The following is a 25,706-nucleotide window of genomic DNA, read 5'->3' on the forward strand; positions in this document are numbered from 1 at the left end:
GGGGTATCTCATTCCCCTCCTTCTTTTCACCTGTGTCTAAGTGATTTGGTACCACTTCTCCGTGTCCTGGATGCCTGCCCCCTGCTATGGGGAAACAAATGTAAGTTGTCTTCTCTAAAATGATGATAAGTTTTGTTGACACACTTAAGTGCCCTCGATAGACAGTAGGTTCTGTTTTCGTGCAATTACCAGATTGTCTTTAAAATCAAACTCAGCATCTTTGAAAGATGCCCTGCACCCTCAGTTGGCTTAAATGTAATGAATGACTTGGTACTGCATGTCAGGTTCATAGAGGTGCAATTTGCAGGTGTCACTGGGAAACAAAATTAAAACATTCTGTGAATATTTAAGTATCAGAAATGATAAGTCTAGTTGTCATGCTCTAATACTCTACATATAATGTAGGCGGGCTTTAGCAAAAAGCCCATGTCTAGAATGGGTGATTTTAATGCAGGCTGTAGCACAACATTTAAACTAAAATGATGATGGTGATATTCTAAGATATACTCTGGCAACTTCAGCTGCCTTTGGCTTAAGCTGAAACAGACACAGCAGGGATTTTCTGAGGAAATCATTGGCTCCATCATTATTCCCTTTTCTCACCTCATCCTGGGTCCTTTATTTTGATAAGAAGACCTTTACTCTGCCTATGCCTGACTGGCTGTCTTGCAGCTGCTCAGACATGCCAAGCATGCTTCTCACTCAGAACCTTCGCACTGTTCCCTTTGCATGCAACACTTTTCTCTTATATCTTAGTTTCCTTCCCTGTGTCACGCTGGTTTTAGCCCAGACATTACCATATCAGAGAGGTTGTCTGTGACTAACGGTTCTAAATATTAACCTCACACTGCCTGTCTTGTTCTCTTTCACCTTACCCTGCCTTACTTTTCCCCATAGTGTTTATCACCACCTCACAGGTATTTATTTGTCTGTGATCCTTCTCCCACCACCAGAATACTTAACTCCATGAGAATGGCTGTCGGGTTTTATTCATGGCTATCTCCCCACGTCTGTCACCTTACATGCAATCAATACATTTTGAGTAAATAAATGAGTCAATATGAACTGAAGAACATGGAGTCCCTCCAATCTAGCACATATTCTAAATTTACTCTTATATTACAAGGGAGCTGGGCAGGTGGGCCACACTGTTTTGTAGCTGAACTGTGCCTCAGCATGATGCTCTTGTCCTCCACTGAGGAAGAGCATGTGAAATTGCTCAATTATAACCATCGGGTCGGGGATGGAATTGAGGCCAGCACCTCCTAAAGCATTCAGTGGCTTCTTTATGACATCTCGAGGGAGAAATTTCTCTCATGTTTCAGTATTAGGAAAGTCTAGGCTGTTGAATTGCAAGATTTTTGTTTTCTTTTTAATCTGATGCATGATAAATCTTGCAAATACTAGAAAGGTTAAATCTCTCCCATCCACAGCCCCCAAACTTTGACTAACAACCAGTCTGGACTCTACAATCTGCTTTTCTGTGTGTGCTGCTTTTACTCCTGGCTTTATTATCATTTTCCTTAATAATTTATTTTATCCAATGTATGTCCTATATTTTTGAAAACTGCTTCAGTTTCTTTGTGGAATAATAAGGTGTAAATAAGTAAATAAGGCATTACATTAATATTTCCCATTCATATTTTTCCCCACAACTCACCAGGACAGCTAATAAACATTAAATTTCTCTTCTTGATGAAAATGGTCCTTAAGATAAACGACAATATCACTTACATAATACTAGTAATAACCCAGTATTTTGTTTGAGGGAAGCTCTTTACAGATATTCACACAGTTCCATCTTTCTGTAATGGCATCTTTTCTTTTTCACCTGTGTCTAAGTGATTTGGTACCACTTCTCCGTGTCCTGGATGCCTGCCCCCTGCTATGGGGAAACAAATGTAAGTTGTCTTCTCTAAAATAATGATAAGTTTTGTTGACACACTTAAGTGCCCTTGATAGACAGTAGGTTCTGCTTTCGTGCAATTGCCAGATTGTCTTTAAAATCAAACTCAGCATCTTTGAAAGATGCCCTGCACCCTCAGTTGGCTTAAATGTAATGAATGACTTGGTACTGCATGTCAGGTTCATAGAGGTGCAATTTGCAGGTGTCACTGGGAAACAAAGTTAAAACATTCTGTGAATATTTAAGTATCATAAATGATAAGTCTAGTTGTCTTGCTCTAATACTCTACATATAATGTAGGTGGGCTGTAGCAAAAAGCCCGTGTCTAGAATGGGTGATTTTAATGCAGGCTGTAGCACAACATTTAAACTAAAATGATGATGGTGATATTCTAAGATATACTCTGGCAACTTCAGCTGCCTTTGGCTTAAGCTGAAACAGACACAGCAGGGATTTTCTGAGGAAATCATTGGCTCCATCATTATTCCCTTTTCTCACCTCATCCTGGGTCCTTTATTTTGATAAGAAGACCTTTACTCTGCCTATGCCTGACTGGCTGTCTTGCAGCTGCTCAGACATGCCAAGCATGCTTCTCACTCAGAACCTTCGCACTGTTCCCTTTGCATGCAACACTTTTCTCTTATATCTTAGTTTCCTTCCCTGTGTCACGCTGGTTTTAGCCCAGACATTACCATATCAGAGAGGTTGTCTGTGACTAACGGTTCTAAATATTAACCTCACACTGCCTGTCTTGTTCTCTTTCACCTTACCCTGCCTTACTTTTCCCCATAGTGTTTATCACCACCTCACAGGTATTTATTTGTCTGTGATCCTTCTCCCACCACCAGAATACTTAACTCCATGAGAATGGCTGTCGGGTTTTATTCATGGCTATCTCCCCACATCTGTCACCTTGCATGCAATCAATACATTTTGAGTAAATAAATGAACTGAAGAACATGGAGTCCCTCCAATCTAGCACATATTCTAAATTTACTCTTATATTACAAGGGAGCTGGGCAGGTGGGCCACACTGTTTTGTAGCTGAACTGTGCCTCAGCATGATGCTCTTGTCCTCCACTGAGGAAGAGCATGTGAAATTGCTCAATTATAACCATCGGGTCGGGGATGGAATTGAGGCCAGCACCTCCTAAAGCATTCAGTGGCTTCTTTATGACATCTCTGATAAGAAGACCTTTACTCTGCCTATGCCTGACCTGGCGGTCTGCAGCTGCTCAGACATGCCAAGCATGCTTCTCACTCAGAACCTTCGCACTGTTCCCTTTGCATGCAACACTTTTCTCTTATATCTTAGTTTCCTTCCCTGTGTCACGCTGGTTTTAGCCCAGACATTACCATATCAGAGAGGTTGTCTGTGACTAACGGTTCTAAATATTAACCTCACACTGCCTGTCTTGTTCTCTTTCACCTTACCCTGCCTTACTTTTCCCCATAGTGTTTATCACCACCTCACAGGTATTTATTTGTCTGTGATCCTTCTCCCACCACCAGAATACTTAACTCCATGAGAATGGCTGTCGGGTTTTATTCATGGCTATCTCCCCACGTCTGTCACCTTACATGCAATCAATACATTTTGAGTAAATAAATGAGTCAATATGAACTGAAGAACATGGAGTCCCTCCAATCTAGCACATATTCTAAATTTACTCTTATATTACAAGGGAGCTGGGCAGGTGGGCCACACTGTTTTGTAGCTGAACTGTGCCTCAGCATGATGCTCTTGTCCTCCACTGAGGAAGAGCATGTGAAATTGCTCAATTATAACCATCGGGTCGGGGATGGAATTGAGGCCAGCACCTCCTAAAGCATTCAGTGGCTTCTTTATGACATCTCCCTGGTGCGAGCTTGATCCCCAGTAGGTGGTGTGCAGGAGGGAGCCTGTTGATGTTTCTCTCTCATATTGATGTTTCTCTCTCTCCTTCTACCTTCCTCTCTGAAACCAATAAAAATATATTTAAAAAAATAAAAGTAATAAAAATGTGATAAATATATTTTTGTGAACCACAATGGCAAGTCAATGTAAAGTTATTGCATGTCTCATAGTTGAAGTTATGAAGAATTGTGACTATGGCCATGACCTTTTCTAACATGCAAAGGTCACATCTTTTGCCGGTCTTTCCTATTCTAGGTTCAAATGAAAAATGCTGTGAGACCTAAGAATGTAATTGAAAGAATGGAAGGTTCTCTGTTCTGCTCCTTTGGGCAGTTGATTTTAACATCAAAGAGACAGAGCAGCCGATGAGTATAACTCAGGATTGCCTCCCTCTCTTTCAACATCTTGTCTTCATGTTTTGAGTTCTTTAGTGATAAAAAGGTGCTTCGGATACACAAGCAAGGCACAGAGAAACTATTAGAAGAAAATCCACCTAGCTTCACATTCTTCGGCAGCAAGATGAATTCATTTTTGTGTGTCACGACCTTGTTTAACAGCATTTCACAATTTCAAATATCCAGGGTATACGAAAGCAACATTCACAAACCTTCGTCAATCTAAGACACACTTGTGAAACTCTCCCCTCACAGGTTATCTTCTGGGCCACCTGTGCACATGGATGGCCATGCTTACTGTGGGGTTGGGATGGGGCGGGGGTAGGCTAATGTTAGAAAACTCTTTCCTACACTGAGCTAAAATCCCCAGTCCTATAATTTGCTCTTATTGGGCCCAGGGCAACAGAGAGCTTCTTGACTACAGCTTATGAGCACAATTACTTTGTCACTTCTCTAATTATCTATTTTGTTTTCTTTTTTTTCAAACAGGCAGAAGCCTGTAGTGGCCTTAGATATTCAGTTTGCTTATCCATGATTTAAATTTTTTAAATGTATTTTTATTGATTTTAGAGAGGGGAAGGGAGAGGAATAGAGAGGTAGAAACATCGATGAGAGAGAGAAATATCAATTGGCTGCCTCCTGCACACCCACACTGGGTATTGAGACCACAACCCTGGCATATGCCCTAACGGAGAATCAAACTGTGACCTCCTGGTTCATGAGCTGACACTCAGCCATTGAGACACACCGGCCAGATGAATTATCTCTTTTCTAAGCCAACCCCACTTCTTTCAACTTGTTTCTCATTTACCCTGGTTTCTAAATGCTTTCCTTCTGGTCATGTTGCTTTGTCTGGCCTCTGGATTATCTATTTTCTTCATGACAATATGGCTCCCAAATGGAATAGAAATATTTACTTTCCTGTCTTGAGGTCTCATGTATCTATTTTATCACACCCTAAAATGAATAATGCTAGTTGTTTAGCTCCCACGTGATGCTCTGTCTCAGATTGGAGATTCATTCCACTGAAATCCCTAAAAATGTGAAGGTTTGTTAATCCAGGTCTCACTCATTTTGCAGGCAACTTTTCGTAACCTGCATGAACGAATTCATCTTTATCTGTCTTTAATTTCTATTTCTTTAAATCAGCCTGAAATTTCAGGTGTTCTAAGACTTTTTAGTCCCTTTTCTGCCATTCCTTTTACTACATTTTCCAGATATTTCAGTTGGCAAATTGAGTAAGAATAGCTTCTAGGTATTTATTTACATTTTTAATAACACAATGTTGCCTAGATCAGTAGCAGGTAGAAAGAAAGCCCACCTTGTGTCTGCAGAATTTTCTCTCCAGGTTGACCTCTATTTTATCCAAGACTCTTTAGGTACAGTTATTCAAATTTTGGCTAATTCGTTGAATTATGTTATCATCCTAGCTCACCTCTCTCAGTCTTGTCCACAAGAATGTTATGAGACACTTTGTCGGACTCATTCTAAAATCTTTCCCTTGATCTAAGGTTGTGATTCTATCAAAAAAAAAAAGGAAGGAAACAAGGTCCACTTGGCGTGCCCTCCTGTTATTGTAAGCATGCTGCCGTCTGTTGACACCATTTCCTGTCCTCACTGCCAATAAAACTACGACTGTAATAATACCTTCTAGGTTTTTTCTGTGACTGATATTGTATTTCTCACTCTGTTAGAACCTGAAGGTAGTAAGTAAATCTGGTCAGAGTAGAGAATCTGAGAAGGGGACATTTGAAAAATAGGTTAATAAGCTTGAAAAGACGTTCTATGGTGGAATATATTAAGGCCCAAAATGAAGCACACTTTTGAAATTGATATATACTACAAAGCAAAGGTTAAATGTCTGAGGAATGGGTTTTTAAAAATGTGAAGAAGAAGGTCCGGTGGATATATGTGAGGCTTTTAATGCATTCAGGTGGTGTGAGTGGTTGAGAGCCTTGTTTCAGGAAGAACGTGTGGGAATGGCTAAACTCTACTGTGGAAAAAGAATCCCTTTGTACCTAAAGACTATTTGCATGAGGAGGCTGAAAGGAAAAAGAAATAGAAAAGTAAGAACTCCAGGGCAGAGTGCTAAAAGACTGAGAAGATGCATGGCCACTGGTAGCTACGGGGAAGCCAGGGAGGAGCAAGATGTTAGGAAGGGGAGAAAATAGATCAGCTTCAACATTTTTTTTCAGTCACACAAGTAATATAAAAACATAATGGAAAGTGTAGAAAAATCAGAGAAAATACCTTTTGTCTATATCTGGAAACAACAAATACTTTCATTTTTTTAATATCCTGCAGGTCTATTTAATATACTTATTTTGTTTTCATACTTACATTAACATATCGTTTGTATTCTGTTCTTTTCACTTGCTCTTAAATTATACATAATGTGGTATGTATTTTCATGGTGCTAAATGGCCTTCATAAATATAATTTTAATGGCTGCATACCAGTTTATCAAAATGATGCATTGTAATATGAATAATTATATCCTTTTAGAGAGGGGAAGGGAGAGGAATAGAGAGGTAGAAACATCGATGAGAGAGAGAAATATCAATTGGCTGCCTCCTGCACACCCACACTGGGGATTGAGACCACAACCCTGGCATATGCCCTAACGGAGAATCAAACTGTGACCTCCTGGTTCATGAGCTGACACTCAGCCATTGAGACACACCGGCCAGATGAATTATCTCTTTTCTAAGCCAACCCCACTTCTTTCAACTTGTTTCTCATTTACCCTGGTTTCTAAATGCTTTCCTTCTGGTCATGTTGCTTTGTCTGGTCTCTGGATTATCTATTTTCTTCATGACAATATGGCTCCCAAATGGAATAGAAATATTTACTTTCCTGTCTTGAGGTCTCGTGTATCTATTTTATCACACCCTAAAATGAATAATGCTAGTTGTTTAGCTTCCACGTGATGCTCTGGCTCAGACTGGAGATTCATTCCACTGAAATCCCTAAAAATGTAAAGGTTTGTTAATCCAGGTCTCACTTATTTTGCAGGCAACTTTTCGTAACCTGCATGAACGAATTCATCTTTATCTGTCTTTAATCTCTATTTCTTTATATCAGCCTGAAATTTCAGGTGTTCTAAGACTTTTTAGTCCCTTTTCTGCCATTCCTTTTACTACATTTTCCAGATATTTCAGTTGGCAAATTGAGTAAGAATAGCTTCTAGGTATTTATTTACATTTTTAATAACACAATGTTGCCTAGATCAGTAGCAGGTAGAAAGAAAGCCCACCTTGTGTCTGCAGAATTTTCTCTCCAGGTTGACCTCTATTTTACATTTACCCTGGTTTCTAAATGCTTTCCTTCTGGTCATGTTGCTTTGTCTGGTCTCTGGATTATCTATTTTCTTCATGACAATATGGCTCCCAAATGGAATAGAAATATTTACTTTCCTGTCTTGAGGTCTCGTGTATCTATTTTATCACACCCTAAAATGAATAATGCTAGTTGTTTAGCTTCCACGTGATGCTCTGGCTCAGACTGGAGATTCATTCCACTGAAATCCCTAAAAATGTAAAGGTTTGTTAATCCAGGTCTCACTTATTTTGCAGGCAACTTTTCGTAACCTGCATGAACGAATTCATCTTTATCTGTCTTTAATTTCTATTTCTTTAAATCAGCCTGAAATTTCAGGTGTTCTAAGACTTTTTAGTCCTTTTTCTGCCATTCATTTTACTACATTTTCCAGCTATTTCCGTTGGCAAATTGAGTAAGAATAGCTTCTAGGTATTTATTTACATTTTTAATAACACAATGTTGCCTAGATCAGTAGCAGGTAGAAAGAAAGCCCACCTTGTGTCTGCAGAATTTTCTCTCCAGGTTGACCTCTATTTTATCCAAGACTCTTTAGGTACAGTTATTCAAATTTTGGCTAATTCGTTGAATTATGTTATCATCCTAGCTCACCTCACCTCTCTCAGTCTTGTCCACAAGAATGTTGTGAGACACTTTGTCGGACTCATTCTAAAATCTTTCCCTTGATCTAAGGTTGTGATTCTATCAAAAAAAAAAAGGAAGGAAACAAGGTCCACTTGGCGTGCCCTCCTGTTATTGTAAGCATGCTGCCGTCTGTTGACACCATTTCCTGTCCTCACTGCCAATAAAACTACGACTGTAATAATACCTTCTAGGTTTTTTCTGTGACTGATATTGTATTTCTCACTCTGTTAGAACCTGAAGGTAGTAAGTAAATCTGGTCAGAGTAGAGAATCTGAGAAGGGGACATTTGAAAAATAGGTTAATAAGCTTGAAAAGACGTTCTATGGTGGAATATATTAAGGCCCAAAATGAAGCACACTTTTGAAATTGATATATACTACAAAGCAAAGGTTAAATGTCTGAGGAATGGGTTTTTAAAAATGTGAAGAAGAAGGTCCGGTGGATATATGTGAGGCTTTTAATGCATTCAGGTGGTGTGAGTGGTTGAGAGCCTTGTTTCAGGAAGAATGTGTGGGAATGGCTAAACTCTACTGTGGAAAAAGAATCCCTTTGTACCTAAAGACTATTTGCATGAGGAGGCTGAAAGGAAAAAGAAATAGAAAAGTAAGAACTCCAGGGCAGAGTGCTAAAAGACTGAGAAGATGCATGGCCACTGGTAGCTACGGGGAAGCCAGGGAGGAGCAAGATGTTAGGAAGGGAGAAAATGAGATCAGCTTCAACATTTTTTTTCAGTCACACAAGTAATATAAAAACATAATGGAAAGTGTAGAAAAATCAGAGAAAATACCTTTTGTCTATATCTGGAAACAACAAATACTTTCATTTTTTTAATATCCTGCAGGTCTATTTAATATACTTATTTTGTTTTCATACTTACATTAACATATCGTTATATCATTTGTATTCTGTTCTTTTCACTTGCTCTTAAATTATACATAATGTGGTATGTATTTTCATGGTGCTAAATGGCCTTCATAAATATAATTTTAATGGCTGCATACCAGTTTATCAAAATGATGCATTGTAATATGAATAATTATATCCTAGCTGTTGGTCATTTGGAGTGTGTGTGTGTGTGTGTGTGTGTGTGTGTGTGTGAACTTTATGTTTCTTACAGCTTTTTAAAAACAATATTCTGAATCGTTTCCTAATGAAGGATTCCTAGAAATAGAATTCCCATGTCAAAGAGGATTAGCATGTTTTGTCGAGATATCTTACTAAATGGCTCTTGGGATACATCACTAAATTGCTTTCCAAAAGAGTGGTACCAATATGCTCTGCCACCAGCATGTGTACACTCTTCACATCTTGAATGTTAGTGGAACATTTGAATGAAAATAGCATATGGACAGATGGCAGTGAGAGAGATCAGGGATGGAAAGATAGATTTAGGACTTCAGTTAAGTGAAACCATGTTATGAGTGGGTGATTTCTCTGAGGGGGAAATGAAGACTAGTATAGGCAGGAGAAAATCTTAAAGTATCTTTCAACTTTTTCATTTTACGTATAAAAAGTGAGGTGGACAGAATTAAGTGCTGTTCAAGATCCTACAAACAACTAGTGTCAGGACCTGGACTAGAGCCTGATCTCTCAACTGGTCCCCCACAGCTTTCATTGTGTGATGCTGGGATCCAGTGACCGGACTGTGGTAAGGGTCATTGTTTATGAGATTGGGTATACCAGGGCCAGAAGGGAGAAGAGAAATGATAGAGGAAACCCATGGGGGTGAGTTGTCATAGCAATTAGATACATAAAAGGACCCAGAAGAAGGCTAATCCCCTCGTGTCTATTATAGCAAATAAGAAAACAAAGAACAAAAAATAAACTCTTAGATTCAAAGTCAGAGTGGTCTCTGGCTTGTTCCTCTCCTCTGGTTCTCCATTAGCATTCAGAACTGGCTGTACTCCAGCTTCACAGATAGGATGATAAACATTTACAGACCCACCATCATTTTTAACCAGCTCATTCTTGCCATACATTAGATAGCTTGCAATACACTAGCAGTAAAGGAAATAAAGTTAACATGGTTTATGACTCTGACTCACTGCAAATTATGGCAAGCCCCAGGTTTATAGCCTATTGAAAAACTCATTTAATTAATTTGATAACATTTAAAATAAAATATTTCCTTTCTTGTATTTTGGAATATGACCTCACCTGATATAAGAATGAAAATTGGAACAATAAAATATATGTTGGAAGTGTAGATCAGCCTTAACAGGGTCAGGGTCCATTTCTGTCTTTCTAAAAATGCCCCTTTGGGGTATTTTCAGCCATGGATAGCATTGCATGTGTGGCCAAGTCAACTTGTACTGGACCCCACTTTAAGAATTCATGGATTTAATTACTTAGTACACGTTTATTTAGCATCTAGCTACCACCAAGCATTAGAGATTGTTGAAGCAGCAAAGGATGCACCTTATCCTTATGGAATTTAGAAGCTAGAAAGTAAGGCTACCCCTAAACAAAGAGTTATATTGTTGGCCCCCTCCCCAATATCTAACACAATTGTGACAAGTGGGCAAAGGGAAAGCACCAGTGTGAATGTTAAGGAGACCCAACCTCATGTGGGGAGGGGGGACAGTGACCAAAGAGTCACATTTAATCTGACACCTGAAGAATTTATGGATTGTAAAAAAAATGGAAATTTATAAATTAGGGAAAAATGAATAGCACAAGCTATCTGGCCAGAGAGAATAGACCATGTGCACTCTGAGGTGGAGAACAGTAGAGGTGTCTTCCTCTAATAAAAAGAAAGTCATGTGCCTAGAAATGCAATGAATGAGGATGAAATGGCATAAGAAGGAAGCTGTAATTCTAGGAAATGTGGGTTTTTCTATTTTCCAGGCCTCCTGACAGTGTTATACCCATGTCGTTGCTTACTCTTTTTTTTTCTTTATTGATTAAGGTATTATATATGTGTCCTTATCCCCCCCATTGCCCTCACCCCTCCAGTGTCTGTGTCCATTGGTTATGTTTATATGTATGCATAGAAGTCCTTTGGTTGTGCCCTGACCGGTTTGGTCAGGGGATAGAGCATCAGCCTGCGGACTGAAAGGTCCCAGGTTCGATTCAGGTCAAGGGCATGTACCTTGGTTGCAGGCACATCCCCAGTGGGAGATGTGCAGGAGGCAGCTAATCGATGTTTCTCTCTCATCGATGTTTCTAACTCTCTATCCCTCTCCCTTTCTCTCTGTAAAAAATCAATAAAATATATTTTTTTTTTAAAAAAAGAAGTCCTTTGGTTGAAATCTTCCCCCTTTCCCCCACCATCCCCTGCCTTCCCTCTGAGGTTTGACAGTCTGATTGATGCTTCTCTGTCTCTGGATCTGTTTTTGTTCATCAATTTATGTTGTTCATTATATTCCACAAATGAGTGAGATCATGTGATATTTATCTTTCTCTGATTGACTTATTTCACTTAGCATAATTGTAATTGCTTACTCTTGTCATACTTTTTTTTGGTTCTTTTTATTATTCTTGGCATTTCCTCTTTAAAATATTTCTCTCACCTGAAATTGTTACAGGGTGGTGTTGATCACAGTCTACTGAATGATGAGAAAATTCAGGTTGAGAAATACCTAACATTTCTGTGGTGTGGAGGCTCGCCAAGTTAATTGATTCATTTCAGTTGAACGTGAAAGAGAATTAGACATCAAACATTGACAGCATGTTTCTCATAAATGTTCATGTTGATGACTGATGGGTGAAAATGTTTTATGAAAAGGAAAAGCAAAGAAGAGGGTGAGAAAGCAGACACCTTTGCTTTGCGTTTTAAACTGCTGTGTCTTGAAGATTTTCTCAGAGAAGTCACTCACATGAGTTTAAACACCTCCATTGGTCCAAAACTTCCCAGGTTTGTCATAGTAAATAAAGTCATTTATTAGTCATAATAAAGTTATGACTTTTCTGAAAGAGAGAGGATCTCTAATCTTCTCCATGTTTAATGTTGTAGGTATGTTTCTATCCTTTTTTTCAAGAATTCAGATCTCTGTCCAAGATTTAATCAATATCTGATGAGGGGATAGCAAAATTGCAAGAAGTACTTCCCAGTGCTCTTCCTCCATATATTATTGGGTAATCAAGGCTATGTGGTTTGCAGTAAATCCACTGGGACTTGTTATCAGGAGACCTGGATTTTAGGCATCGTTGTCACCAAATAAAAAATAAACAAAATAAAGTCATTGGGTTGATGGGGGGAGCGGTATCTTATGACTCTGTGTGCTCATGTCATTGACTAGAGTGAAAGTACTTCTCGAAAGTAGTTCAGCAGCACAACCATAATGTCAGGGCATGAGGACAACGCCCTAGTCCCCATCTCTGTAGGCCCTTCACATTGTTGGAATTCCACACCCTATAACTTCTGTACAGTGAGTACACATTGTTACAGGCCACTCACTAGGCCAGCTGATCGCAAAGTGTTTGCAGGGGACCCCTGGGGTCCAAGAAGGTCCATGTAACTTTCAAAGTAGTACCAACAAGTAATTTGCCTTTTTCATTCTCATTTTCTCATGAGTATACAGTAGTTTTTTAGAGGCTACATCATGTATCCACGATCATGAAAAAATCTATTAAAATATTATGCCCCTTTTCAACTAAAAAACATACACGTCAGGTACTTCAACTAAAAAAAACGTATAATAACAGATTGAGCATAAAAGTAAATATGAGTGTCCAGCTATCTTCTATTAGGCTTGGCATTAAAAAGATTTGCAGAAAAATAGAAAATAAGGTCACTATTCTATATTTTTTTTTTTGCTTTGGAGAATATAGTTATTCTTCACATAAATGTCTTATATCTGAGTTTATTATCATTTTAAATAAATTAAGTATTTTTAAAATTTCTCAGCTTTATTTCTGCTGTGGTAAGTACTTGTAGCCCACATAAACAAAGCTCTATTGGGTCCTCAGTAGTTTTCAGAGTGCAAAAGGGTCCTAAAACCAAGAAGTTTGAGGATTGATACATTAATCTACTTGTTCTCCTGGTTATTGCACTTGAACTATTAGAAATGTTTTCCAAACATATCAGTTTGTTCAAGAGAGTTCCTTGTTCAGAAGATCTAGTTTTCACTTCTCCCCTCCCCCCTTACAGTAGAAAGCATACCATGTTGGGTAATTACAGCATATAAAAAGTGGAGATGTGGAGTACGTTTTATTTCTCCCCTAAGGCCCATTTTATTTCCACCCCACTGAAAAGCTTCAGCGCCTTGGAGAGGAGCCCATGGCTGCATGCTGCCCATTTTAAACCACTGCCCTTGAAGGCTGATTTCATGCTGAGGCAGCGGAGCAGTTGGTTGGGGACTCGGATGTACAGCAGACAGTATTTTTTGTCAGACCCATTCTCTGGGTCCCAAGCATTTTTAATTAAAGTTGTTCTATAAATAGTTATGTTCATTTCTCCTGGATCTTACAAATCAGTAGACACTAAGAATGGTCAGGCTTAGGTCAGGATATCTAGCCAGAAGAGGCAAATAAAAGTGAGTGCATGAAATTGAGCTTCAGGGATTGAATACTACTACTTTTTAAAATAAATGCATTGTCTTTCCAAAGAAGGTTGAATTTATTTTAAATAAATACCTAGAAGGTATTTTTCTTCTTTCATTTTTCAATAACTGGAGTTAATCATTCCTTGAAATTTACAGTCAAGTGAAAGGAAAAGAAAGACAGATATTGAAGACATTTTTCATAGAGCCAGAGTCCTGAGACTGCCCTTGGGGGTTACCAAGAGTACAGAGGTATGATTACTTGCTTCTGACACGCCCGGTCTTTTAAATCCCATTACTTCTTTCGACTTTGAAAATTGAATTTCTAATGGAAACCCAGCACATAAAGCCAAACATAAGAGAAGTTTTAGACGAAAAAGGTGATCTCTTTGTCTATTTTGGAGCAGCAAGGAAATGAGGGGAAAAGTAAAATTAAATCAGGTAAAACAGTAATTGCACTTGAAAACTGTTGTTAACTGATATATTTGACTTCAGCAAGTTGGAATGTGAAGACATCAACTTTGTTTCTTTCAGGAAAAATGCCTTTCAACTCTCCCACAATTTAGTTATAAGGAAGTTTTTAAGGTCTCAAGCAGCCATAGATTTTTTTGAAGCACATCTTTAAGTTACACGGCTGCGAGAGTTCATGGTCACCAGCATCCCTGGGTATTTGGATCATGATGGGTGTGCAGTACCTATTCAACCCCAAGTCTGGGGGTCACTTCTTGTTGCCTCCCAAGTACCTTTTGCTTCCCCTCCTGTGACACTGTCACCATACATTGCAAAGTTTCCTTCTTGTTTGAATCCTACTTAATTGTCTGTAAGGGCAGGATTGTGTCTGTCTCATTCACTCTTCTGTCTCAGCTGTATATTTGGCTCATGGATGGTGCTCATGAAATATTTGTTGAGATGGATGGATGGATGGATGGATATCCAAAAGTGTAATTGTTTCTTTTGATGCCAGACACTCTTGTTTATTTCCAGAAACTTATTTTATTCAGGGGTTACCAATTCCCTGAACATTCAATGAAAACCTAGGTTTTTCTCTGTCCCCTTGTAGCTGTGAGACCTTGGGCAAACATGTTGTACCCAAGTTTCTCTATTTGTTAAAAATGGTAGTTCATTAGTATCTATTAATGTTTTTTTTCCAGCTCTAATATTCTTTTATTTCCTTCTATTTCTCATCTATTGTTTTTTAATAACTTTTTATTTTTATTTTATCATGACTATGTTAGTGTATGTAAAAGTGCCTTATAAAATATTTAAAAATCCTATAAAACTAAAGATTTGGCATTAGTGCCAAACATTAACACTGGTCAGGTGGTAACACTGAAAACTCAAAATGTTCAAGTTATTGTTTATTGATCTCTGTATCAGAAAGTGATTAAGAAAAAACATTTAAGTTACTTGATTATTTCTTACATAGAGTTACTTAAAGGGGTTTGATGGGAGAGGAACTCTAAACTGTTGGCTGAAATGCCCCTTGGACGGTCCTGATGCCTAATGCTCTAGGCCACCTGAGCTCAGAAAATCTGTACTTACCTCTTTAATACACTGCTCACATTGGGTTTATTTGTCAGTTCATTCGTCTTTGAGCTCCTTAAATAGAGGTATTTTGTTTTATTCATCCTCATGTCTTTGGTATCTATCTCTCAGTGTGATAAGTAGTAATATTAACACTAGTCGTGCTTCTGATAGTAGTAGTAGTAAGGAAAATGGTTAACATGACCAAGTGCTGACTATGTACTAAGCATTATTCTAAGGGCTTCACATGTTTTAATCCATTTAATCAGCACAACAACCCTATGAAAGGTACTCGTTATCCCTATTTTCAATTGGGTACGTAGAGGAGAAGTAAGATCACACAGATAATAAATGGTGAGGCTGAGATTCCAGTCCATAGCCCCAAACACTGGCAGTCCGATTTTTAATCACTGTGTCATACTTTCTGTAGCCATTGCAATAAACGTGTGCTGAATGAATGGATAAATCAATACATATTGAATGGCACCCTCTCTTAATTTGATTGGAGTCTTATATAATTTGTGTTCTGCCTGTCTCCATTTAACACACACATATGCCCACTCATAGATTTGCTAGTCCTCTAGTAGATGATATCTTTCCAAAGTTTTTCTTCTCCTCAGTAGATTGAGAGGAGATATTTTGAAATTTTCATTCATCTTTAACTTTTTTGAGTTTGGTAACTTACTGAGCTTGGCAATTAGAAAAATAATTTTAAATATTGATATTCATTTTTGCTTGATTATCTATAATAATAAAAGCATAAAATGCTAATTAGACTGGACAGCTGAACACCCTTCCAGACATCATTCCAGACGTCCTTCCAGACAAAGCCACTGCAGCAGGGGCAGAGGCAGAGGCGGTTAAGGGTGATCAGGCAGGCAGGTGAGCAGTTAGAGGCGATCATTCCGGACGTCCTTCCAGACAAAGCCACTGCAGCGGGGGGCAGAGGCAGAGGCTGTTAAGGGTGATCAGGCAGGCAGATGAGCAGTTAGAGGCGATCAGGCAGGCAGGCAAATGGTTGGGGTGATCAGGCAGGCAGGCAAGCAGTTAGGGGCGATCAGGCAGGCAGGCGAGCAGTTAGGAGCAATCAGGTGGGCAGGCAAGTGGTGAGGGGTGATGAGGCAGGCAGGTGAGTGGTTAGGGGTGATGAGGCAAGCAGGCAGAGTGGTTAGGGGAGATGAAGCAGGTAGGCAGGCACGCAGTTAGGAGCTAGTGGTCCCAGATTGCAAGAGGGATGTCTGACTGCCAATTTAGGCCTGATCCCCCTGGATTGGACATCCCCTGAGGGGTCCTGGATTGTGAGAGGGTGCAGGCCAGGCTGACGGACCCCACCTCCACCCCCCATGCACGAATTTTGTGCACCGGGCCTCTAGTGATTCTATAATTTAGATAAGTGAAATTTGCCAGATTCAAACCACACTTTGTTCCCAAAATGGTACTTCAATGTGTGGATTTGAAGAAATGGCCTTGGTCATTCTACAAAAGGTAAACTGTCTTTACTTTTCTGGGTCAAATCAGAGTTAGGCTTCTTGGCTTATGCTGAGTGCTCTCAATACATTTTCATTCACAAGCTTAAGGTGTCATGTCTGAGAAAACTGATGCTATACCTTCCCTTGTCATTTGGTTGAATGCTTGGTAGTAGTAACTTGTGATAAAATTACAGAAAATGTCGATGTTCCAAGCATATTAAAGGAAAAGTTGTGATGTGCTTGATGCCAAATCATTTCTTTTCACCTGACCTTACAATAGTACTAGGGAACTATGAACTTGTTTACTTGTGAGAAATTGTTAGAACCTGGGTAATGTTGTTTCATTAATTATCTGTTACCTTCTACATTGTGAGGTGTATGTGACATGACAATCTAAGGTGGTTGTGGAGAAAAAGAAGTGCTTAAAAGCTAATTCAGAGTTATTAAAGTATGTTCCGTGAATGTTCGGAGGGTAGATCAGGGCAATTAGAAAATGATCCGTTGGAGAAGTGGTGGTTGACTTGGACCTTGCCACAGAGGGAGGAGTTGCAGGCATGCCTTTGAAGGGACATATATTCCTGTTGGAAGGAATAGCTGAGAGATGGAAAGCACAGGTTGGATAAAGGAAAGTGGCAAATAGTTTGGTGGGCTATAAGAAATATTTCAAAAAAGAAGGGATATGACAAAGCCTCCCATAATCTGCATCCACCTCTCCCCCCCCTCACCCCACGCCAAACCTCTCCAAATAAACCATACAGTGCAGCTAAAAAGAGTAATAACTATACAAATGCAGCTGTAAGACAACTATCCCAGGCCTCTCTGTCTCCCAATCAGATTGCCACCTAGGAAGTATTCCTATATTGATGAGTCACCCATTTTCATCCAGAGACTTACTGGGTGGAGGGCATCCCATTCAAAAAACCATTTTGAGGCTTTTTCTAGCTATAGAGCAAATCCTTCCAGGTATCACTTCTCAGTAAACATCAGCTGTTTGTCTTAAAGGAATGAAGCACATGTATGAATTATAGGTGTGCATGCAGTTATCATTGACTTTAATTCAGCAGAGTACCTCCTGTTGATCTCAGTGCCTATTGCATAGTAGGTGCCCAGTAAATTATTTCCTGCTTTTCTCACTTCTTTTCAGTTTATTGTTAATTCTTTCAACTTTCTCATTTATTTTTCTTTATTCTCTTGTAAAGGAGAGATTTAAGGAAGCTGAGGAAATGTACCAGGCTGGAATAAAGAACTGTCCAGATAGCTCAGACTTACACAACAACTATGGAGTTTTCTTAGTTGATACTGGTAAGTGAAATTAGAGAGAATCTGTTCTGTTGAGATTAGATAATGCTCTCGAGCAAAATGGCAACCACCCAAATAATGCCTCCGAAGTACAATTCACTGGGCTCGGCAGGATGCTAACACCACTGACAGTCACAGTGTGCCATGGAGCTGTCATTTATCTAAATCTTCAGGCTCAGTTCAGTAAAAGTGCCCAGTTCTTATAATCATATCTTTAGGGAAAACTCCCCAGGAGACAGGAAGTAGTCTTGATGATTTAATGGCTCTTCTTTGAGTACCATTTATACAAGTTTATAAATCTATGATAATGAAATGTTCCTCTACAATGATGCACAACCTGCTCTGAATCTAGTTACTGGCAGATGGTAAATACTTTTCTGCAACTGATTTTTTTAAAAGCCTCCAGAGTTATTTTATTGTTTCTCGTGTGTTATACGTTATAGAAACTGTATTATTGTAATTGATAAAGTATTCTTATATGACCGTGCTATGTAAAATACACTTACTCCATCCTATTTAATGAGAAACTTCACAGAGCAGGGATTCTGTTTTCTTTATGACTTGTGTTCCATATACTGTTGGCATGTTGTGAACACTATAAAAGATTTAAAAAATTTGAATTTAATGCAAAAGCACTACTTCGTTCCCATTAACTATTATACTACCTGCTACTGGCCCTGCAGTAAAATTTAATTTTAATTATTTTGTCAGTGTGAAATATTCTAAAGGGTTTTTGTTTTGGAGGATGTTGGAAGTTCTTCTGTTTTAGAGAACATAAATTTACATTGTGATACACTAAGAAACTGCCCATATTTTTACATGTAATATGGTTTTGTAGTGCCACCTGCTGGTTCATTAGCAACATAATAATAAAGCCCATAACACAAAGATGTAAGCACCAGAAGAGACCCATAGGCCTGATCTAGTCCTCTTCCTTCTACTTCAACAAAAAACTCCACCCCAATAAACACCACTGACAATACTATATACCTTCCCACCACTTTCTCTGTATTTGTGTTTTTATGCTGGTGCAATTCTCCCCATCACCAGTAATCTGGCACTCCTACTTAAACTTGCATTCAAAAAAGGTGAGCTTGAGAAGATGGGCTGTGAGGGTTATAACGCCCCACTCCATCTAAACGTTAGACTCTTCTACCGCTCCATTACTTAGACATACTCTCACAGGAAGCTTCTGTGGAGAACCTTATCAGACTAGAGAGACTTGATTCTAGTTCTGGCCTTTACCCTCACTTGCCCTGGGATCTTGTCAAGTCTCTTAATGTCTTTGCACTTTAGTGTCTGTATCTGTAAGCAACAATTTTGTTTACCCTAAAATAGCTCCTAAGTCCTAAAAGGCAGCTAAGCGGTATCAATAGGCAACTAAATAGCATCAAAAATACCTGCAAAGATCATATGAGATCACTTAATTAAAGTGTTTTAAAATGCACAATATATTGGACAAATGCAAGGTGGCATTATTTTTTAAAATTAATGTCTTTTAAAAATATGTGGTTAAAAATATTTTTAGGTACAGCTAATACATGCTAATTTGTTTATTTACTTTTAATTTATGCTAATTTGTTTATTTACTTTTAATTTATCTTTATTGTTGAAAGTATTACAGATGTCCCCTTTTTCCTCCGATTGCCCCCCTCCAACCCACTCCTACCCTCTCCCCCGGCCTTCACTACACTATTGTCTGTGTTCATGGGTTATGCATATATGCATATAATTTTTTTGGTTAATCTCTTCCTGCAATACATGCTTATTTAAAGCAGTGTCTCAGGTGCAATGCTGTAGTACAGTAATTGAGACAGACCCTTAGGAATTACTTCAGGACAGTTTTCTTTCTATAATAGCCAATTCCATGTTTTTGCATAATGAGTAGCAACACATCTTTATAAATAACAACCACTGATGATCTCAACACATCATATTAGCTAGGGTAATGGCCAGAAAACACTTTGACTAAAATTAATAATATATAATATATATATTAAAAGAAATGGGGAAAAAGAAATGGGTTTTAGTTTCAGTTAGGGTCGCCGAAGAAAGAATGCATGAGGCCAAAAGGGGTAAAGAATTATGAATTATAGATTTATTGTTATATCTGCTAGCAGAAGGGCTGAAGCCAAAACTGCATCAGCAGGGTAGAGTTGGGGGGGGGGATATTTATGTCTCTTGTAAGGGTCAGTCAGAGTAACCGGTGGGACCAGGTGCAGGTGGGGGCCAGGTGTAGGCGGTCCCTGGAAACTGGGTGAGGCTGTTTGCTGGAAACCAAAGGCCGTTAATCATGAAACCTACAATGAGAATAACAGGAAAATTACCGGGAGGGGCGAGAGCCCCAAACAGAGCATAATGGAGTACAGGAATGTGCCTAACAGTTTCTATTGCCTTTTTATTGTTAATTTCTCTGGAAATGGGAATGAATCGTTAAATGGCTCAAAGTTAGGCAGTGGCAAGGAGAAGAAGCCCGAATGCACAGTAATTCACACGCTGAATAATTGATGGCATGGCTCTCTAAGAAGAATGATGTACATCAGAAGAGAAGTGAAAGCCCTCGTGTATTTTATAATTAAGGCATGTTCTGCTCTTACTCACGGACTTCTGGTTATAGGCTCTCCCGAGAAGGCAGTGGCCCATTACCAACAGGCCATCAAACTTAGCCCGAGTCACGACGTGGCCATGGTGAACCTGGGGAGGCTCTACAGGTCCCTGGGAGACAACAGCATGGCTGAAGAGTGGTACAAACGGTAAACGTCTTTCCTTTCACTTCGTAAGTCGCCCAAAGACCTCTGCAATTGCCCGTCAACTTAAAAAAATGTTTTTAATTTTCTTAAGTACAGTTGACATATTAGTTTTAGGTGATTCTACATTTATATACCTTACGATGTAATCACCACGATAAAGCTAGTAACCACCTGTCCCTGTACTGTCATTATATTATTGACCACAGCATCAAATTTTTAATTCATTGGGACAGGTATATTATCAGAATGCTAACAAATTTTGCCAGTGCAGGCAATACAGATTCTTATCACCAAAGAGAACAATGCAACACTGTCAGGGTTATCCCAGTTAATGACTTCCTTGGCTGCTGGTTAGAACATGGTGCTAACCAAGGTTGGAATTTAATTCCCACTGTTTTCTGAAGCGATGGACTGCAACCCAAAGCACCAATAGCAGTTTCAAAAGTGGATATAAATGAAATATTATGCATACATCACAACTCTATCAACATTGCTGGAATAGACCCTGGGGGCTCAGTTTCCACCCTGTTAGGCCACTAGAGATGTTCATATAGTCAGAGAATGGCACTGCGATGTTGTTTAAACATTCTTCTTGATATAAAAACAAAGATCATATTGGCACAAAATCTCAAACCTGGACAGCCATCCCTCATTTTTTGACCTTCGGAAATGTATCTACCAGAAGAAAAGTGTTAATTCGCCTTTTTTAAAACTCAGCGCCCTGAAGGTGGCACGCAAAGCGGAGACCCTGTCGCCTTTGGGAGCACTATTCTACAACACGGGCCGTTATGAAGAGGCCTTGCAGATTTACCGGGAAGCTGCGGCACTTCAGCCTTCTCACCGGGAACTCCGCCTGGCCCTGGTGAGTACGTGGGCTACGCACATGAAGCTGGGAACAGACGCAGAGCATGCAGCTGAGGGAGCTGTGGTCAGTAGGCCTCAGAACGGGAACCGGAATTGCTATAATATATCCATGTTATGAATATTCATTTAACCAATGTTAGAGCCATTTATACAAGGCCTGGATGCTAAAAATACTTTTAAATTTTTGTTTGGAAATAATTTTAAACTTGCAAAAATTTGCAAGAATATTAAATAACTCCCGTATCCTCTTTCACCCAGACTGATCAGTTTTCAGCATTTTTATGCATTTCTTTACCACCTTCTCATGTATGTATGTATATGTGTATGACATGTATGTGTACATGTGCATATTTAGGCAAGTATGATGTGCATATACACATTATTAGTAAATGTCATTTCTTCCTGAGCCACGTGAGAATTATAGGCCTCATTCCTTTGATTTCTAGATAATCAGCATATAGTTCCTAAGAATAAGGACATTCTCTAACATAACCACAGTATGGTTTTCAAAGTCAGGGAAATTAACAACAACAATGTTTTTTATTTCAACCTTGAATCAATACTTCTTTTCCTTAGATTTGCAGTGCATGAAACTTATCTTGTTACAAACACAGGAAATCATTTCTCTTTTGACACACTTAGTCAACTTTTTAAAAAGGCACAAGTCATTTCATTGAATATTTTTAATGTTCCCGCCATTCACATGGAAATGCATGCACATACATAAATAACAGGCAACAAAAGTTAAAGCCTCGATGCTGTGGCGATTTGTCCCTCTCTGTGTGTCACAAACAAATGCTCAGCACTTTTGTCTGAGGTGTTTCCCAATGCCTCCATTCAAGGATGCTTTATTTGATAAGGTAATGATGAAATGTCTCTAAGCCAAGGTCAGTGTGGTTTTGCAGGCTCAGGTTTTGGCCATGATGGGGCAGACGAAAGAAGCTGAAAAGATGACCAATCACATTGTATCAGAGGACACTGGATGCCTCGAATGCTATCGCCTGCTGTCAGCAATCTACAGCAAGCAGGAGCAGCACGACAAGGTACAGAGGACACTGGAGTTTCTTGGATTCGTGGGTAGAAAATGGGGAGCCCCTAAATGGGCTCCAGGCTGCACGGTAACAAGGCTGAGCTGTCTTGAATATCATCAGTTGGCATATCCTATCTCATGGGTGCTTTTCACAGATATCCCTTTAACTCTTAAGATATCCCCTGACATAATATGGGCTTCGCTCATTCTTGGTCTGAAGATTTTTATGTGGTATTATCTCAGTTTGTTTTCAGCTGACTCTAGAAAAGATAAAGACTAACATTTGTATACTTTATCATTTTCCATTTTCTTTAAATATTTTTTATACAATCCTTACAACAAGCCTGTAAGGCAGGTCATTAACCCTGTGTTGCAACTGTTATTGTTTCTCTCCATTTTAAAGGTTACATAACCAGTAAACTCATGAACTAATTCAACAAAATACTGATTGAATACCTACTATATGTCAAACACTGTAGTAGGCACCAGGAATAAAATGGTATGACCAAAATAAAATCATCACCCTTGTCCTCAAGGAATTTACAGTAGACAAGAGTTTACAGGAGACAGAGATTAGACAGGTAATCACAAAATCAATGCAGTAGCATTATAGCTGTGCTCAGCGATGTCATGAAGAATGACATGGTCCCTAACAAGGATATAATCAGGGAATCTGAGTGGTATTGGAGGTCAGGTTTCCTGCAGAGTGATGTGAAGGTGAGGGCTGAGTGATGAATATGAATTATTAGACAAAAGGCGGGCAGCGAAGAGCATTCCAGGCAAAACAGCACATGCAAAGACCCTGTGGCAACAGCGATTAGCCTGTCTGAGGGATGGGCATGAGGGAGCAGGGTACAGCGTAACATGTGGCTGCAGAGTATGTTGGGGACTAGACCTCAAGGCTTGGAACCAGGACAGAAGTCTTGTTCCTTATCCTGGGAGAAGCCTTGGGGTTTTAAGCAGAAGAGCAACACCATCAGGTATGTGCTTCGAAGAGATCTCTGGCTGCGTGGGCTGGAGCAGTGCATGGTGAGGGCAGAGTGAGCACCAGGCACCAAAGCAGAGGCTATGGGAGGGTCCAGATGGGCACACAGTCAGGGAAATATTTTGTTTTCTTTCAACTAGATCACACAACCTCCCTGTAAAGTGATTCAGGGACATTTCATTGTCACTGATATAAATGGAAACCTGGAGCATAAGGAAGTTACTCCATCAGAGCTAAATTCTTATTGAGAACATTAGAGAAAATGAAGAACGGATTGTCACTCACCACCCCCGCTAGTTAATAAGAACAAAAAGTAGCCCTAGCCAGTTTGGCTCAGTGGATAGAGTGTCAGCCTGCACACTGAAGGGTCCAGGGTTCGATTCTCGTTAGGGGCACATGCCCGGGTTGTGGGCTCCATCCCCAGTGGGGGCGTGCAGGAAGCAGCCAATCCATGATTCCCATCATTCATGTTTCTCTTTCTCTCTCTCTCCCTCTCCCTTCCTCTCTGAAATCAATAAAAAAATTTAATAAAAAATAAAAAGAGGACCTGGAAAATATTTTTAAAAAAGAACAAAAAAGTATAAATTTTATCATTTAAATTTGTTTTCCTTTATCTAATCTACATTTATTCTGTTTTAATTTCCAACCCATACAGGCACTTGACGCTATAGACAAGGCTCTCCAGCTGAAACCAAAGGACCCAAAGGTCATTTCTGAACTTTTTTTCACAAAAGGAAATCAACTAAGAGAGCAGAACCTTCTGGACAAAGCTTTTGAGGTACATACACTTAGTCAAATTATGTTATTAAATTCATGAATTGAAATTAATACTCCTTGAATCTAAGATCATTGGCATGTTTGTGAAGTTTCTGATTAATCAACTTGACATTAAAAGTTTATTCTTATAATTGAGCTTCTGGTTTTTGATTATTCAGAATTCTGTGATAACACTGCATTGTTTCCTGAATTACCATCTTTAACTTGTTGTTTGACGTATTCTATGTTTTGCCCTCATATCAGCTTCTCTTTCTCTCTCTCTTTCTCTCTCTGTCTCTCTCTGTGTGTCCTCTGTCTCCTTTTCTCTCTGTTTCTATTCAATCCCATCTCTTCCAGCTGATCTAGTGCCTGAATAGCGTTGGGCCTATCCACATGTCCTTGTACCCCCTTCTCCTCCCCTTGCTGATTCCCACTCATCCACCAGCACAGCCTGGGTCGTCCTCCCCGGGAGGCTCTCTGGACCATCCTTTCTCCTAGTGACCATGATGCCACCGAATGCTGAAAACACTTATGTCTCCACCAGTCATTTGAGCAGGCCATGTATTAAGTTGTAGTATTGGGTCCTTTCTTGCTCCCCTCCCTGACCCCTGTGTGCGCTGTGTGCATGCATTTTGACTCCCCAGTTAGGCTGCACCCATGTGCAAAGGGTCTGATTCCTTCTGTGTTCTAAATACAGTATGATGCATCTTACATGTGTTCACTATGTACAGCTTTGGAATATCACTGATGCCCAACTTGAAATAAAAAAGACATTTACAAATATGAGTAGAAATGTTACAGATACCAGACATTTCCCTTGTAACTGGTAAAGCCACAAGTTGGAATTAATGTAGTAAAAATATGACACTAAATATATCATGCGAAATAAAATCTCAAATGATGTAATTTTTTTCTTTAAGTAAACTGTTGGTGGCTTTTAAAATATGATTGAAAAACACATGTGAAGATAATTGGGGGAAAATTAGACCCTTCAAAGAGTAATGGTGGCATATTTCAGAACCTTGCATTTTCTCTTGCCTTATGAATGTTTTCTACACCATCATTTTTAAGTTATTTGTAACTAACAGGACAGCTTAATGATTAAATAATTAGTAATTTAATTATTAATATTTACATGGGGTCTGTATCTTATATATTGTATAGAAAACAAAAGTATTGTCTAGTTGCTTGACCAGTGGATCAAATACTCATCATAGAGTAGCTGGATTTCTGAAGACTAAGAGTACAGCCATTAGTTATTAGTAACAGCTAAAATGTGATAGCACTTTTTTTTTTTTAGGGCACAATTCTTTCCTTTATTGTAAAATCTTTTTTTTTTTGGCAGAAATTATTTTTTATTTTTTATTTTTTTTAATTAAATCTTT

At 39.1% G+C, this 25,706-nt stretch overlaps 1 protein-coding gene across 1 annotated transcript in view; it reads left to right on the forward strand.

Moving 5' to 3' along the window:
• Positions 1-25,706, forward strand: part of TMTC1 (transmembrane and tetratricopeptide repeat containing 1) — a gene marked incomplete at its 5' end in the record, with an annotated part of 239,908 nt that overhangs the window by 205,542 nt on the left and 8,660 nt on the right. Inside the window, 5 exons of the mRNA XM_005862740.2 lie at positions 17,837-17,939; positions 20,554-20,689; positions 21,404-21,548; positions 22,456-22,593; positions 24,221-24,343. Of these exons, the coding sequence (XP_005862802.2) occupies positions 17,837-17,939; positions 20,554-20,689; positions 21,404-21,548; positions 22,456-22,593; positions 24,221-24,343 (645 nt within the window). The remainder of the gene's footprint in view (positions 1-17,836; positions 17,940-20,553; positions 20,690-21,403; positions 21,549-22,455; positions 22,594-24,220; positions 24,344-25,706) is intronic.

Source organism: Myotis brandtii, unplaced genomic scaffold (assembly GCF_000412655.1).
Source record: "Myotis brandtii unplaced genomic scaffold, ASM41265v1 scaffold1660, whole genome shotgun sequence".
Classification (NCBI taxonomy): Eukaryota; Metazoa; Chordata; class Mammalia; order Chiroptera; family Vespertilionidae; genus Myotis; species Myotis brandtii.